Source organism: Equus quagga, chromosome 22 (genome assembly GCF_021613505.1).
Source record: "Equus quagga isolate Etosha38 chromosome 22, UCLA_HA_Equagga_1.0, whole genome shotgun sequence".
NCBI classification, from domain to species: domain Eukaryota; kingdom Metazoa; phylum Chordata; class Mammalia; order Perissodactyla; family Equidae; genus Equus; species Equus quagga.
In genome coordinates this window covers 23100894-23116270 of record NC_060288.1, presented here as the reverse complement: position 1 = coordinate 23116270, position 15377 = coordinate 23100894, and the positions used below count along the sequence as shown (strand labels likewise).

Genomic DNA, 15377 nt, shown 5'->3' with positions numbered 1-15377 from the left:
CTCATAGCGAGCCCTCAAATAGAGGTTACCTATAAGTAGGATTATTAGTCATAGTCCTAATAAAAAATGCCATATTAAAAGTGTGTTGTAAATTTTTATTTTTGTGTGCTTAGTTTCTACAAAAATATTTCAGTGGGGGAATGAAAATTACTGTCATCTCGAAAAGCTGGTGGAAATGAGTCACAGACAGACACTTATTAACTAATGCCTTATTTATGATTTATGAATAATCTTCCCTGCTCTCAAAAAAGATACTTTTGTGTATCAGAGGGGAAATTTAAAATTATTAATAGACCTAACATTTCAAATCTGAGGAAACTGAAAATCAACTGCATAGTCTCTGACCTGCTATTCCAAAGAGAGCACATGTCAATTATTTCTACATATTTGTCTTCTTATATACATTTATTGATCAAAAAGTAGAGATAGGGCCCGTGTTACTTCAAGTCTAACTTAGGTTACTATGATATTATGAACGAGGATTGTGAAAGCATTTGCTACAATCTCAATAAAAGAGCTCAAATGGTACATGTATTCACTATTACAATTATCCATCTAAGACTAGTGGCCTATTTAATCACGGTAAGGTAAGCACCGATTCTTCTACTGAATGTCACGCGGCCTTATTTTTATCCTAAGCTAAATATAGGCCACTTTTGGGGAAAATGCCTTACTTTTCTGTTGAAGATCGATCCCTTGATCGAAATGGTGGGACTGGAGGAGGAACGTGTGGGGGAGGGACAGGAGAGGAGGCATCCTTAAAGACATCGGTGCCATTGTCAGAGTGGCTTTTGGAGAGGGGTCTGTAGGTCTGGGTCTTTGCAGCAGGATGTGACTGAGCGCTGTAGGGTGAGTTGTACAGGCCTGTCATGAAACACAACACCACAAAACAAAACAGAAGCAAATAACATTTTAAAAGTGCATTAAATTATACTTACCCCACAAAATATCCAATGATTTAACCAAAACTGTTATCAATAAGAATATTCATAATGCATGCATTGGATGGTATATTTCTTATTGATTTATTAATATTATTAATTTATTAAGCATTATTAATATATTAATTCATTATTAATGTATTCTATATGCAAGCACTGATTACAGTAAATCTTTGTCAATTATTTTGGAATTAGTAATAATTGAGACTGGTACTAGGAAGAAACTTACAGGTACTCAGCAAATTTTCTCCTGTATAATATAAACTAATAACATAGTTAAATTTTCAGAGGAAGATTAAAAATATTTAACAGAACCGTTTCCAAATATCTTCTATTACTTTAAAAGCTCTGATTTACGTATGATAATTGACATGTTAATTGCAGTCAAACAAAATATTGAGCAAATTTTGTATATCCTGTGCGATAAGCTTATAGTGCATCTTTGGAAATGAGACAATTAGAATTATGACTGAAAATAATTGGTAATATATGATAAAGGCCAAGTGAAGAAAATATATATTAGGAATTAAAGGATTTTAGAAGATGGGGGATTGGTCAGAGAAGATATTATGGAACTGATGGCACTAGAGTTAGCCCTGAAGGATTAGTTTGGGTGAGGAGAGGGAAGACGGCAGCAGAGATGGCACAGAAAAAGGAGTCAAAAAGTGCAAGACATGGAAGAGCAGGATGTAGCGTTAGTAGAAAGAGAAGACTAGTTACATTCACCTTGTCTACAGATTAAACAGTAAAACTCTCTTAAGGGCTCTGCAAGATTATATGTAACTACTGTTCAATTTACTAATTACTAATGGATACAAAACTTCAATATTAAAAATCATTATAAAAATTCTGAATTTCCCGCATCCTTAATCTTTTGAGCTAAGTCTGTTTTCCCTCCTTCTCCTGGTGGTCCATGTAAATTGCCATGACAAATGAAGAGACAATGTCTGCACTCATCGCTTTGCCTCAATTCTACAGACAGACTTCAACCTCAGAGCTTGTTGCAAACAAACCCCACGTCACCAAACTGAGACTTAACTTAATTACAGTTTCGGCTCTTCCAGAAATGGAATCTTAAACCAGTCAATCAGGAGTCACCTGATCAGCACTGGTTATGTCATCTGCTTGACGACCCTGCCAGCCCCTAAGGAAAGTAATGTTGCAATAACCTGCCTGCTTTTTTGCCTAGTATAACTTCCTTGTTCCTGCTTCTTTCTGCCTATGAAAGTCTTTCATTTTGTACAGCTCCTTGGAGCTCCTTTCTGTCTGCTAGGCGGGATGCTGCCCGATCTATGAGTGGTTGAATAAAGCCAATAAGATCTTTAAAATGTACTCAGTTGATTTTTAATAAGCTAAACGCAGGAGGTGAGTTTGGAGTACCTGTGACCAAGAATAAAAGTTGAGGGGAACATCTTAGAGGGCCTCCCGCTACCATCTGGAAGAGCAAGGACAGAAAACCAGAGGCTTTGCAGCTCGCTAAGCTTGGTTTGCTCATTTTTTCCTCTATTTGTCTTTGGAGACTAGGAGCAGAATTCCTAAGTTAAAGGGCCTGAGTGCTGGCCTTCAGGCCTCAAGGAGAGGAGAACCTCACACAGTTCTGAGGCCGGGCTGGCAAGGGACTCCCAGCGTGAAGCTGCAGCTGCTGCAGGGGAGGCGAGCAGCCTGAGCTTGAGTCTACGCCTTGATGTGGCATTTAGGAAAAAGCAATGATGGGAAACATTTTTTAGGGGTCCCTCAGCCCAGCCTGCAACCACTTCCCAAGATACCAACGCTCTCAAATACAAGTGGAAATGCCCAGAATGGAAGTTGTTCCATTATGACCATTGGCAACTCTGAGTCAGAAAAGTGGCCCAGCAAAGTGAGATTTTTAAAAATCCTTCAATGAATGGTGGTTGCATTTTGAAGCAAAAGCATGGACAAGGTCACGAAATACTTTGCTTGACTTGTTTTTCGTAAAGTCTATCGGAAAGATCTTACGCAATTGTAATCACTCTCTCTGTTGCTAAAAGGAGATCTTTATCTCCTTTTATACTCCCCTCCCCAATATGCTCTTTCTTGCTGTCCCTCACATTTTGCTTAAACATTCCTGAAGCTGAGAATAAGCTAATAGTGGGAATGAATGAGATAAAACAGTGTTAGTTCTCATTTCCACGAGAAAAGATCGATCCTTTTGTTATGCATGCTCTGGGAAAAGAAAAAAGCATCCCCTTAATTGTATGAACTGAAAACGTGCACTCAGAGGGGTAAAAAAAGTGACTATGAAGTTCTTGCAAGCATTGCAGAGCATAACATAGTCATCGCAAGCAAGGAAACCCATCCTACCTGCATTATATGTATAAGGAGTATTATACATGTCTGTGTCATCATCTAGAAAATGAAACATAAATATTATGGTAATAAAGATTTGGTCACCATATCAAAACAAGACAGCAGAACTTCAGAGAAACAACAGAAATTTGTTAGAAAACCAATGCGTTTTGCCTAGTTCATAATACCATTTTTAAATTTTCAAGTATCATTCTTTTGCTGGTCCTCTGCAGATTGATCTCTCTTGTCTGGAACATGTTTGCTCTGCTGCCCTCTTCAGAGCAGAAAAGGTCAGGCCCTTTTCCTCACTTCCCCAGGCAGCCATCTCTTCTGGATCATGAATTTCCTGAAGTTAGTGCTTTAACGATTTCTTGTCAACTCAGTGAAACCTACTTCTGCTCCCTCTCTTGAAAAGGAGCGGACTTGTGTGGACAGAGGACTAATGAGTCTGTTTAAGTACACAATAAGCCACATCGGTTTATATTGTGGAAAGGGAAGGGCAAAGGGATAGACCAGAACACGTGGGACCCCTGCAAGTGTCACTTTGTAAGAGGCTTCTTGGCAGCTTATGGCTGACGCAGGGGCACAGGTGTCCATGATTTGGGGGGTGATGTAAGGAGAACAAGGAGGAATGTTGAAAAGAAAGAGGGAGGGCCACGAAGTTTGCTAAGGTCTTCACCTTCCGTGTGAACCAAAACTGTGTATACATACACATCTTTCAACCCACAAGGACTTGATCAGAAAACGAAACAACATACATACCTGGCTTGTGCACCATGTGAATCTGCTTAAACATTGTCTTGTACCAGTCCTTCGGTCGGTCAACAGTCTATAAAAGGGAACATCCAATAGTTACAAAACTTGTTCCGAAGAAACATTGTCCCTCGATACTTTTCTTTCTATATTTTGTCTTTTTTAATATCAGATTTCTGTTCTGTGATAAAAAAATCTATTTTATAATGACAATACCAGTAATGTATCCAATTATGCATGCAATTTGTAAATATGTTAGCCTTGTTTGAATTTAGGCTGCACTGGAACATTCCATGCTATGGTTTTATTTTTTCTAGATCATAGCTGTGCTCAGAACTAGATAGCTGATATTTGCACAAATTTATGTAAAAATAACTTAATAAAAGTTATAAGGTTGTAATAGCTTGCTTCACTTCTTTTGGTGACAATTATCATTATCCTTAAAAGTCTTTCAGTGAGAGTTCTGTTCAAGACATTATTTTTAGAATGAGCTAGAGAGTATTTTTGACTCAAACTATCTTCTGATCATCAGCCTAGAACTAGAGAAATAAAAATTTGATACTTGCTAATCTAGGTTACTAAAATATTGAATGTAGTAAACAATCTGGGGTCCTGGAGTCAATCTAAAAATGTAGATGTTTCAAGTTGTTTTCAACATGATGATTACATTTAACATGTAACATGATGGTAACATTTGCCTTGCTAAATAGTATGTGCCTTGACAGCAAAAACTCCTTATGCACCCAGGCTTTTGACAAGATGAAATCAGTGGGCTGCAGTGGAAAGACGAAATTAATGTCAGATCAACCTAGGCTCAAATCTTGGTTACTTTAATAACTGTTTCTTACTTCCTAGCAACGTGAATTTGGGCAACTGAGGTAAGCTTTTAGAGCCTGAGTGTTCTCTCTCTAGAATGAAATAACTGTATCTTCGCCACAGGATTGTTATGGAAATTGAATGAGATAATGTATATGAAAAGGCATAGAACAATTCCTAGAATATAAGAAATGCTCAATAGATAAAAACAGTAGGGAACTTCAGATATTTATAAAATAGAATAATGGATGAATCCAGGTTACTGGATGGAACACTACCCTGTTATGTATCTGTGAAAGTAAACATACACTTTTATATTCAAAATTAAAGATTTTGCTTGGCAAGATCTTTCTCTCAACCTTTCCAGAGCGACTGGGGCAAGAAGCTCAACCATTCTGTGTACAGTCACTAATATACTAGATTTTCCAAGACAGTACTCTTGATATAAAATATTGTTAGAACAGCCACAAAAATATTCTTGTACTTGTTAGACTGGGTTTTGGTTTTGATTTTTGTCTTTTTTTGCTTTTGGTAAGGAAGATTGGCCCTGAGCTAACATCTGTGCCAAGCTTCCTCTACTTTATATGTGGGACACTGCCAAAGCTTAGCTTGATGAGCAGTGTTTAGCTCCATGCCCTGGATCCAAACCCGCCAACCCTGGGCCACCGAAGTGGAGCATGTGAACTTAACCACTACACCACTGGGCAGGCCCCTGGTTTAGATTCTATAGCAAGATTTTTCCCTCAGAAATGTGGTCATTGCATTTTTCATCTGGAAATTGAACGTTTTGTGCTATATCTAAATTTATTTTGCTCTCTGAGAATATCTGATTCTGGTAATCACCACAAATAACGATTAACATTAAGGGCTACTTGACATTTTGTGAATCACCTCTTCGTTCATTCAAGGGTCTCTACCATGGAAAAATTGAGGGGATTGTTGATTGACCTTATATTCAAATGGTGGGAGCCGGTGGGAGGGGTGCAGTGATGAAGCAAGAGTCTAGCTATTATTAGCTGGTTTAAACGAAGTAGCTTAACATGTATCTTGAAGCAACACTTATTTTCGTAAAAGATAGATTTCTCTTTCATTAAGCCTTATTTCCTTTACAGTACTCAGCAACAGAAAATAAGATAGAACTTTGTGCAAAAAGGATTCCCAGCCATACCTGGACGCAACCAATGGCAACAAGGAAGCCTAAGAAATAAGTTACGTCACTATATATGGCAATGAATCTTGACAGACAGGATTGTTTTCTTCACTTGCTGGAGGGCACATATCAAACAGGATCTCAGTTCTCTCATCTGCTAGCTTTATATGGTGAGCACAGAGGTGCCAGGAAATGCCCAGTGGGTTGGCAAAGAGGAATATGAAACTGGTAAAAGGAAATACTAAAACCTTATGTCCCTTCCTAAAAAAAGTATTCGAAGCATTTAAAGCTCCTTTTATAAATACCATCATGGAGATTGTTGTGGCTACTATTGAGATGAGGTAAATAGATGTCTACTCAAATTTGAGGAAGTTTATTCTTGCATGTGTCCTTCAAAATTATTTTGCATGGACAGTAACTATGAGTAATTCAGGATCCAGTTGTTGTCTAGAACCTTGGCTGAATACACCTGAATTTTTATATCCTTATAGTTTACAAAACATCGGAACTCTACATCGATTGATCATGCAGACGTTCCCCAAAAGGGAAAAGACACATATTTTCTACACAATACTATACCGTTAATCTGTTTTTGCCCCTTTCCAGCTTTGAAATTGCTTAAACGGTGTTATATCTGAACTAGAAGAAAAGAATCTTGTATTTCACTTAACTAGCTGGCCTTAATTAGACAATCTCCTGGGACCCGAACCCTAGCGATTCTTGTTGTTATTGTTAAGAATGGCACTAAAAGGCTAACAGACATCCTAGTCACATGAGGGGAAAAGGCTGGGAGCCGCTTCCCTTCATTTGAATAGCTCAAAGGTACATTTGTTGACTCTTGGCTTTCTAGAGTTTCGAGGTTACTTTACAAAATTCTGTTTCTTTGGTATATGCTTGGTGTGTGAAGTGAGATGATAACATGATACGTGGAGATAGTACCGTTTGGTGCGTACACCCAGCAGAAAGCCCAGGCAGAGCAATTAGAGCCTGATTGTCATTACTTTCTACAGGGACCAGAGGGAAAAACAACCTTTGCAGATTCTTGGCTGCCGTGGCTCAGAGACGGCCTGACTCAACATTTATAAACACAGCTATACTTGGGGATGTGCTCTCCAAGCCAGAAAAAGAGGAAACAAGACCAAGAGTCTTCACAGACCGGTACCTTCTTTGTAAAGTTAAAGAGTCTAAATAAGAGCACAACTGTACATAAAAATTATGGTTCCTTATAAGGAGCTTCTGGGTTGCTTATATTTGATTTTCTATTTTATAGAAGGGAAACGAGCATTGAAGGTTTAGTCTATATGTTTGCTTATGAATACCTAAACATGGTTTTGAGTGGGCAGAAGGTAAATAAACAACATAAACATTTTAATATTTCTTGATTTGCACTAACCATCTACAACAGCTCAGTTTTTTCCTTTTGAAAACTAAGAAGAGAAGCCTTGCTACTTAAGAAAATTATGTCTTATGGATAAAAAAAATGGTGCAGCTTTGCATACCCATTGTTACATATCATTTATTGACTTACGACACATGCAGAGGTCTCAGATAAAATTCTTTCAGACAGAATCCATAACTACCAAGAATCCAGGATTTCCTAATTTATGTATATACCATGCCTCAAAGGTCAATTAAATAAGAACATTGACACCATACCTGTCTACCTGTCTGACACTTATCTCTACATTATTAGGAAGAAATTCAAGTTTAACCATTTTGAGTCAGAAATCTTAAAAGGGGAACAAATGACAAAACACCATCACCAGAAACATAGAGTCTCTATAAGATTAACAATGTTAGTCACAATCCCTGAACTTTTTCTGTCACTTAAATATGACAATCATCAGTTCCAGAATAGAACTTTTGGACTTTATAATTAGTCACATTCAACGTTCCCGAATCTAATGAGTCTAAAATCCCAGAGACTGCTATACAAATTTACTCCTTGGCTCCCAATTGTAATTCGGATGCTTGGAATAATCAATTTTCAACTCTTCTCTCTGTATATAGAACACAGGATTCCCATATGATGAACGCAAATTCAAGGAGAGAAGAAACCCCCCACATTTTATCTTTAGTTCCTTTTGAGTGTCTCCAATCATACCTGCTTTTTTCTGCTCTTTCCATTCTTTTCCTCTATCCACTATTATTGTTTTTGGCCCCCCAGGTTTGCATTTAAGGGAAACAGCCCTTGGCAACGCCCCAGCCAGTTATGTGGGTGCTGCAGACACAGGGAGCTCTGTTGCAGCCTGAGCTCCGTTCTTACCCTGTCCCCCCATTTCACCTGCAAAGGCCTTGCTGCTCTCATCCTGGTTCCCCCAGTCCTCCTCCTCGCCGGCTAGCACAAACCTCCTCTTCAAGCGGACTGGGTCAGCAGACAGCTGCCGGCCCAAGCTCTCAGTGCTGCCTCTGCTGCTGCTGAGCTTTGCCAGAAGGGGCTGCCCTGATACAGTAAGCAATGCTCTGGCAGAGTTTAAAGACTAAAAAAAAAAAATCCAAACACTTTCACTTATTAGCCCTGGGAGAGCTCTCAGCAGGCACAGCTGAAGAGGGACACTAAAATGTGTATTTTCTTCAGTTTTTCCTTCCCGAGACATTAATTCCCTTCCCTCCAATCATCACACCTCCCAACTCCCAATTCACAGCTCCCAATCTCCTGGTGTTAACACACATCCATTTCAAGAAACACATCACTGGTTTATTTGCAATGCACGTGGGAATTCAATGCAGCTGAAGAATTCACATTTTCTTGTTCCTTCTCTTTTCTCTCTATTACCTTAACACTCCTCGGTAAAAGGTAAAACAAAACGAAACATACTTTTATCGTTTAACAAAATCATAATTTTCATGATTTTTAATTGAAATGGAAAAACAGCTTGTGTAATTATCTCCCACCGACAGTTCCCTTTCTCTGCCGCACACAGCATAATATTCATGAGAACTCAGATGGCACACAAGGCAATCCTCATTATATAAGACCATAGGAATGCACAAAGCCACCGACAATCCATCCTTTGTGGAGTCTGTGCACAGCCCCAGAGCGGCGCACATGCTGGCATTTCCTACCGTTCTAATTGCCGTAGGGATTCCAGACTCATCCACGGGCCCGATCCCCGGGTAATGTGGGGCTTTGATGACCGTCACCCTCTTCTCTTCCTCTGAGGATCTGTACAGCGGTATGGAGCTGCCCACTGTGCCGTCCAGAGATTGTGCGTGCTGGGAGTATGTCTCCGTGGAATCTGTGCAGAAAATTTGGTGAAATATATTTGATGCAGGAAGAATCACAAATTAATGGTGCTTCTTGTATTTTTATTGTCAACTTGTATTTCACTCATTACCACTTTTAACTCATTTACCTTAAATTTGAGCCACTCATTGTTAATATGTAGGTATATATTGAACAGACCTTTAATAACAAGATACTCATCATTTTATGAAGACAGACGAGGGGAAGAATGACATCTGTTTAAAGACCGTGTGATGGTGTGGCAGCCACTGTAAGAAAGCACTTCACATACATTATCTCATCTCACCCTTCTACTAATCTTGGAGGGGGGTGATCTGTTTTACAGATGAGGGGCAGAAGCTGAAACAAGTTTAGTAATTTCCCTCAGGCCATAATTAATATTACTTTTGTGAAACTGCTGACTAGCATTATTTAAAAGTACTGAAATGTACTCTTAGGACAAAAGATGTGACTGTTGAGTCTACAACAGTGATTTCATAAATATAAGTGAAAACAAAAATCACAGCGAGACATCTTCACATCCAAACATATACTTAGATGTGAAGGCTTATAGGTAAATAAATGATTTTAAATTATTAGTATTAATTTTTGTTTAAGTCACCATGATGGCCATAATATCTTTGCTTTTAAAATACCAAAACCCATGACTTCCTGCCCCTTGAGTATGAAATTTGCCCTAAGCATATAAATTAGATGAGATTCTTCATGTTTCTATCTTATGCCATCTTTATGAACTTTTAGGATGCTTTCATAAGAAACAGAGAAGACATATACATACTATATGTTCCACTGACTCTTAGTTCACAGATATTTACGAAAATCAACATCACCACCATTTATCTGGTACAATTGATAATATGACTTCCTGTTTTGTTTACCATAAATTTCAAAATTTTGGTGACCAAGAATGATTCTTTGCCATGGTTTATCAGATCTGTCACTCAGAAAGGTTTCTTTTTATGTGGATATCTAAAAGTCCTGATGTTTCAGCGTAGCATTGATTACGTATCTATGTATATAGATACGTATCTATCAAAAGATATGACTGTGTTTTTTGTAGCAAATTTATATAAAACTTCATAAGTAAGATTTTTAAAAAAATTTACTCATCATTATAAAGATAAGTAGGGATAAGACCTGTGTAAACTAAAATCCATTATAAAATTTATTATTATGACTATTTTGGGTTTAGTTTGCAAAAGCAAAGCATTTTCAATCCATTTCTGATGAAGAATGAATAAGGCTAGGAATAAAACTACTTTATGTGCCATTGTATGTTAAAGTAGTATCTTTTCCAGGAAACTCCGAATTTAGACACAAGGTGATATTTGACTCTGATTTTCCATTTAACTCCAAAAAGGATTTGAGTGTGCAACCATGTTGCTAGTATTTCTATCAGGCAACAGTTATCTTTTGAGCTCCTAGTATGTGCAAAGTCTGAGACTAAGAAAAAAATATTTAACTCTGTCTTCATTGATGGTTCATAAGATTCTATGAACTTATAGCTTATATAATATGTTAGCCTTTTATTATTATCTTAAAGATCCGCTCTCATTTTTGCAGTCTTTTGTCCTCAACTAAATATAAATTTCCTCTAGGGCGGGATAGATTGGTATGTTCTTCTCAGGACCCAGCTCAGCACTGGCCAGTTGGAATTTGTTCAATGTTTATATAGAGAATTTCTTTCTGTGTAGTAGAGTTTATATGTAAAATCTATCATTGATATGTTCTAAGATAAAACCTCTTCTACATTCAAGTATTTATATATTTTGTTTGTTGGGAGGAGGGACAAAATTGTGTTCATGAAGACAGGCAATGGAGACAGTCAGACTTTGATAATAATAATAATGTGGGAAAATGTTATGGCTAGAATAATTGTAGTTTGACTATAGATGTATGATAATGCATAGCTCCATAAAAAAATCTAGCTATAACAGACTCCCATTCTAATACTACACTATAGACTGACTGTTTAAAGGACAACATTTTGGCATAAGGACTTTCTACTTTCTTAGACTCTAAAAGGACATCATTATAAAATTCACAGATGATCCCAGGAGGAGCATTAGAGAAGGCACAGGTATATTTAGACTTTCCATTAATGAGTCTCATGGCTACATGGAAGTCTTATTGAGGTTTTGTTGACTATAGAAGTTGAGTTCTACAATGCATGTCCTGGATGTTGACATAAAATATTCCTGGGTAAACTAATAGCATCATGTTCTTTTGATACACAAACAGAGTTGGGGAAGAGGGAGTGTTGTCTGCTGCCCAAGAGGAAATAAGAATTCAAGCCATGCATTCTAGTTTCTTCCTCTCTGTTGTTGGTCAGTGGCAGCCAGAGGATTGGTCCTCTCCTACTTTTCTGAGAGCTGTGCTGTGGTTACCTTGTCCTTTGCTTTCCTCCCTGCTTCCTGTGGCCCTGGAAGTCTACCAGTTGCTCCACATCATGGAAACTTTTTCAGTTTGAATTCAGATGATGGTTCAATTTGGTCTGTTTTTTTTAATGATTTGGGTTATTTTTTTTTTACATTTTTTGAAAACCAAGAAATATTTGTTACATTATTTTCTAAACCATCCAATATATTTTGCCACATAAAAATGTTTCTATCATTATATAGCACAGCTTCTTTCCCAAGAGGCTTCAAAGAGTTCATGAACCCCATGAAATTGTATGCTTACAAATTTTTATGAATGTTCAAATCTTCCTTTTTTTTCTGGAGGAGAGCTATATCTTTCATCTAATTCTTAATTCCCGAAGATTTAAGAACTCTATAAAATTCGGGATTCATCATTTAGAGGAACCCACATCCCTCACTGATGGTCTCTGGCTTCTGTTAGAATAGTAGTTTACTACTCTATGAGGCATCCTGTCCCTTTGTTAGACTGTTCTAACCATTAGCCAGTTCTTCTTTATATATACCAAAAGAATTTCCTACAATGAAAGCTCTTCCACAGAAGAATAGGCTGCCTCGAACATGGATGGTATTTGCTATCCATGGAAACACTCTACATGAATGTTCTCCTGGCGGTGTGCCCTCTCCTCTCCCCAACTATCCACCTTTTCTCTCTACACCACCACCCCAAAGCTCTAATAGCCTTTTCCAGACTCAGATATAAATGAAGTCATCGTCTTGGAATAGCTGGGTGTTATTTTCTCCAATGTTGAGTCTATGCCATCTCTAATTCCTCCCCTAAGATAGGGTCATTGAATAGTGGAGTGTTGAATGCTTCTGCCCTCCTTTTTGAAAAATTAATTTGATGTTTTATATTTTTTTTCATGTGGTTTGTACTTGCTATATCAAAATGGTCATGAAAATCATGACTGTCAAAGGACTTACCCAGTGACCGGCCATGCTGCATGATCATGCTTGAATTGAGTGAGCCTGGTAGAGAGTAAGCTGACGGGGAAAATGGCCTTTGATAGTAACTCATGGGACTCACTGCCCCTCCAGAGTTTCCATTCACTGTTATCTGGCTCTGAGAAAAACGCAAAGACATCCCGTTAAACCACAGAGTCCCCTGTAAACACCATTCCTTTAGATGACAATAAAAGACTTCCATTCAGATGACAGTCATCAGCTGTCAAGTTTCTATTTACTTTGGAAACTGATGTCTAGAGAGAGAGGGTACATTTTTTGAGTGTCTTCTCTATCTTCCTTTATTTCTGAAAATCACTCTCTTACATGTCGGAGGACATAGGAGGCGACTAGGAAGGATGAAAGCAGCTGACTAGTGCCCGTGCCACTCTGCCAACAGAGATGCTGAAAGGTATCAGTAGGAGTCACTATAAAATAAACACGGAGGGCAAATTTCCTCTTATAATCATGACTTTAGTTGTCAAAACACAGTCACGCTGCACTGCATGCAGCATTCGAAATGAATATTCTCTGACATAGTAGAGGGATTGGTTCTCAGACTTAGGGATATCCTCTAGTGAATAAATATTTCCAGGGCAAGGTGACGAACATAAGGAACACTATTGATTGGATTTATATATCATGAAGCAATCTATCCTAAGAGAATCAAATACCAGGCAGAGTATCAGAAAGATATGTTAAACCATTGACTTCTCCCTACTCCAATCTCATTTAGCACTTTATGGGCCTCTGTTTTGTTTCTTAATAATTTATTGTTTTAATTGCCTTATATATGAGTATTTTATATCCCCAAAATTATTTCAAGCTTCTTGTTGGGGATGGTCATATACATGCTTCTTATATATATCTTTTTAGAACATGCCACCTGATGCTAATAACATGGTAGATATTCAAGAGATACATATTCTAATTGAATTGAATGAGCTTAGTTCACACAGGTTGAGCTCACCACTATGAAGCATGCATATCTATGCACAAGACAAGCCTGAGCATTCAGGAGATTATATAATGCATGCGAATGAGACCAAACATTAATTAGTAAGAGCATTTAGTTAAAATGACCTTAGAGCTGAATACACACAAACACACATATGCACATAGATAAACAACCATAATTTGTGAACTTTTTCTACTCTTTTTTCCCCTCCCCGAAGCCCCAGTGCATGGTTGTATATCCTAGTTGTAAGTCCTTCTACATGAGCTGCCACCACAGCATGGCAGCTGACAGATGGGTGTGACCGAGAAATGAACCTGGGCTGCCAAAGTGGGGAGAGCTCCAAACTTGAATCACTAGGCCATCAGGGCTGGCTCTTCTACTCTTTTTAAAACAAAATAAACTTCTATTACACGGGCCTGAAACACAGATGGACAATATATATTTTCAAATGACCTAGAATAAATCTACTAAATCTAATTTCATTCCTTTGTGGTCATACCATGTCTGTCCTAAAGTCAATAGACATTTCGTTACAATGATTGTGCTTGTTGATTAAGTACTTCTCTAAGCTGCTACAGAAACCACTCTCACATCATAAGCAACCGTATCCTGAGGGTCTTCTACCTGAAGAGCACTGGACATTCAAATAAGTGTGAGGCACTGGCCACCCAAATACCTCAGAGCCCTTATGTACCTTTGATGAATCATTTGAGAATATTTTTGCTTCCTTGCTGAAATCAAGTTTGGTTGATCTTTGTGTAACTATTGTTATAATGTGTTATAACTAGTGTTAAAAGCAGGGGAATTCTTCTTATTAAAAATCTTCATGTATTATGTTACTAAACTTAAGAAAGTTGCCCTGACTCCTCTTTCAATGGTTTGAATAAATTGATTATGGGTTAAAAAAATAAATACTGCAAATAGATTTACTCTCTCATTGTGTTAAACCAATCTGTATTTTACTAATGAAATAATACCCGTAGAATTTCAGCAAATAGTTTATTGCTATAGTGAATTAATTATTTGGAAAATCACCACATGGAGAATCTATACACAATTTAAATTGCTACTTGAAACTAACTTCAGCCGCAGTTAACTCCGATTGTGCCTACAGGACTACATGTATAACTCTAAGACTCCTGAATGGTCTTAAAAACAGAAAATCAGATAGGTTAGTACATAAATTGATATACTATCACTGCTTTGTAATTTTGGTTAAAGGCCCTGATAACATTCCTTGAAGCTTGAAGTTAAGAACTATTGAAAGCATAGTGGAACATGGACAGACCCATGCCTGCTGAGCTCCTGGCGCTAATGTGAGGGAGGCACTCTGGGTGGTGGTGGCCCTGGGAAATGAAGCTCCCTCTGTAGCCACTTGCTCAACTGAAGATTTCAGTGCAAAGTTTTATACCCAGCCATTGAACGCATACTAAATTCCATCCAATAAAAAGGATCCTTTGTCTACTGTAATTGCAATGTCTTGAAAACAAATGGCTTATAATATTTCTCCATGCATGAAATTTGCAGATTTATGATCTTGATACAAAATAAAAACTATGTAGCACAACTAAAGTTTTGTCTATGACGGTGCTTTTTAGAACTTCATTATAAGATCAATTTTAAAAAAAATTTCCATTCTTCCTCTAAAGTTATGTGCCTTTCAAATTGGAGCCATACATGCAATTGAAAATCTGGGCCATAAAATTTTGAAGCATTTTAGTCATTCATAAATCATTAATTAAGGACTGCTTGTCATATAGACATATTTAGATGATATAATATGCACAGAAATATTTATATATTGCTATAAGTGGAAGATAAATTATTAATCTATAAAATAATAAAT

The 15377-nt window shown here is 37.6% G+C and overlaps 1 protein-coding gene across 4 annotated transcripts in view; it reads right to left on the bottom strand.

Moving 5' to 3' along the window:
* SORBS2 (sorbin and SH3 domain containing 2) overlaps positions 1 to 15377 on the bottom strand; it is a 143110-nt gene that overhangs the window by 60364 nt on the left and 67369 nt on the right. For all 4 annotated transcript variants that reach the window (XM_046648463.1, XM_046648464.1, XM_046648465.1 and 1 more), the window contains exons 9-13: positions 12556 to 12694; positions 9034 to 9206; positions 4011 to 4077; positions 3264 to 3308; positions 675 to 864 (exon numbers count right to left, since the gene is read on the bottom strand). In XM_046648463.1, the coding sequence (XP_046504419.1) occupies positions 675 to 864; positions 3264 to 3308; positions 4011 to 4077; positions 9034 to 9206; positions 12556 to 12694 (614 nt within the window). The remainder of the gene's footprint in view (positions 1 to 674; positions 865 to 3263; positions 3309 to 4010; positions 4078 to 9033; positions 9207 to 12555; positions 12695 to 15377) is intronic.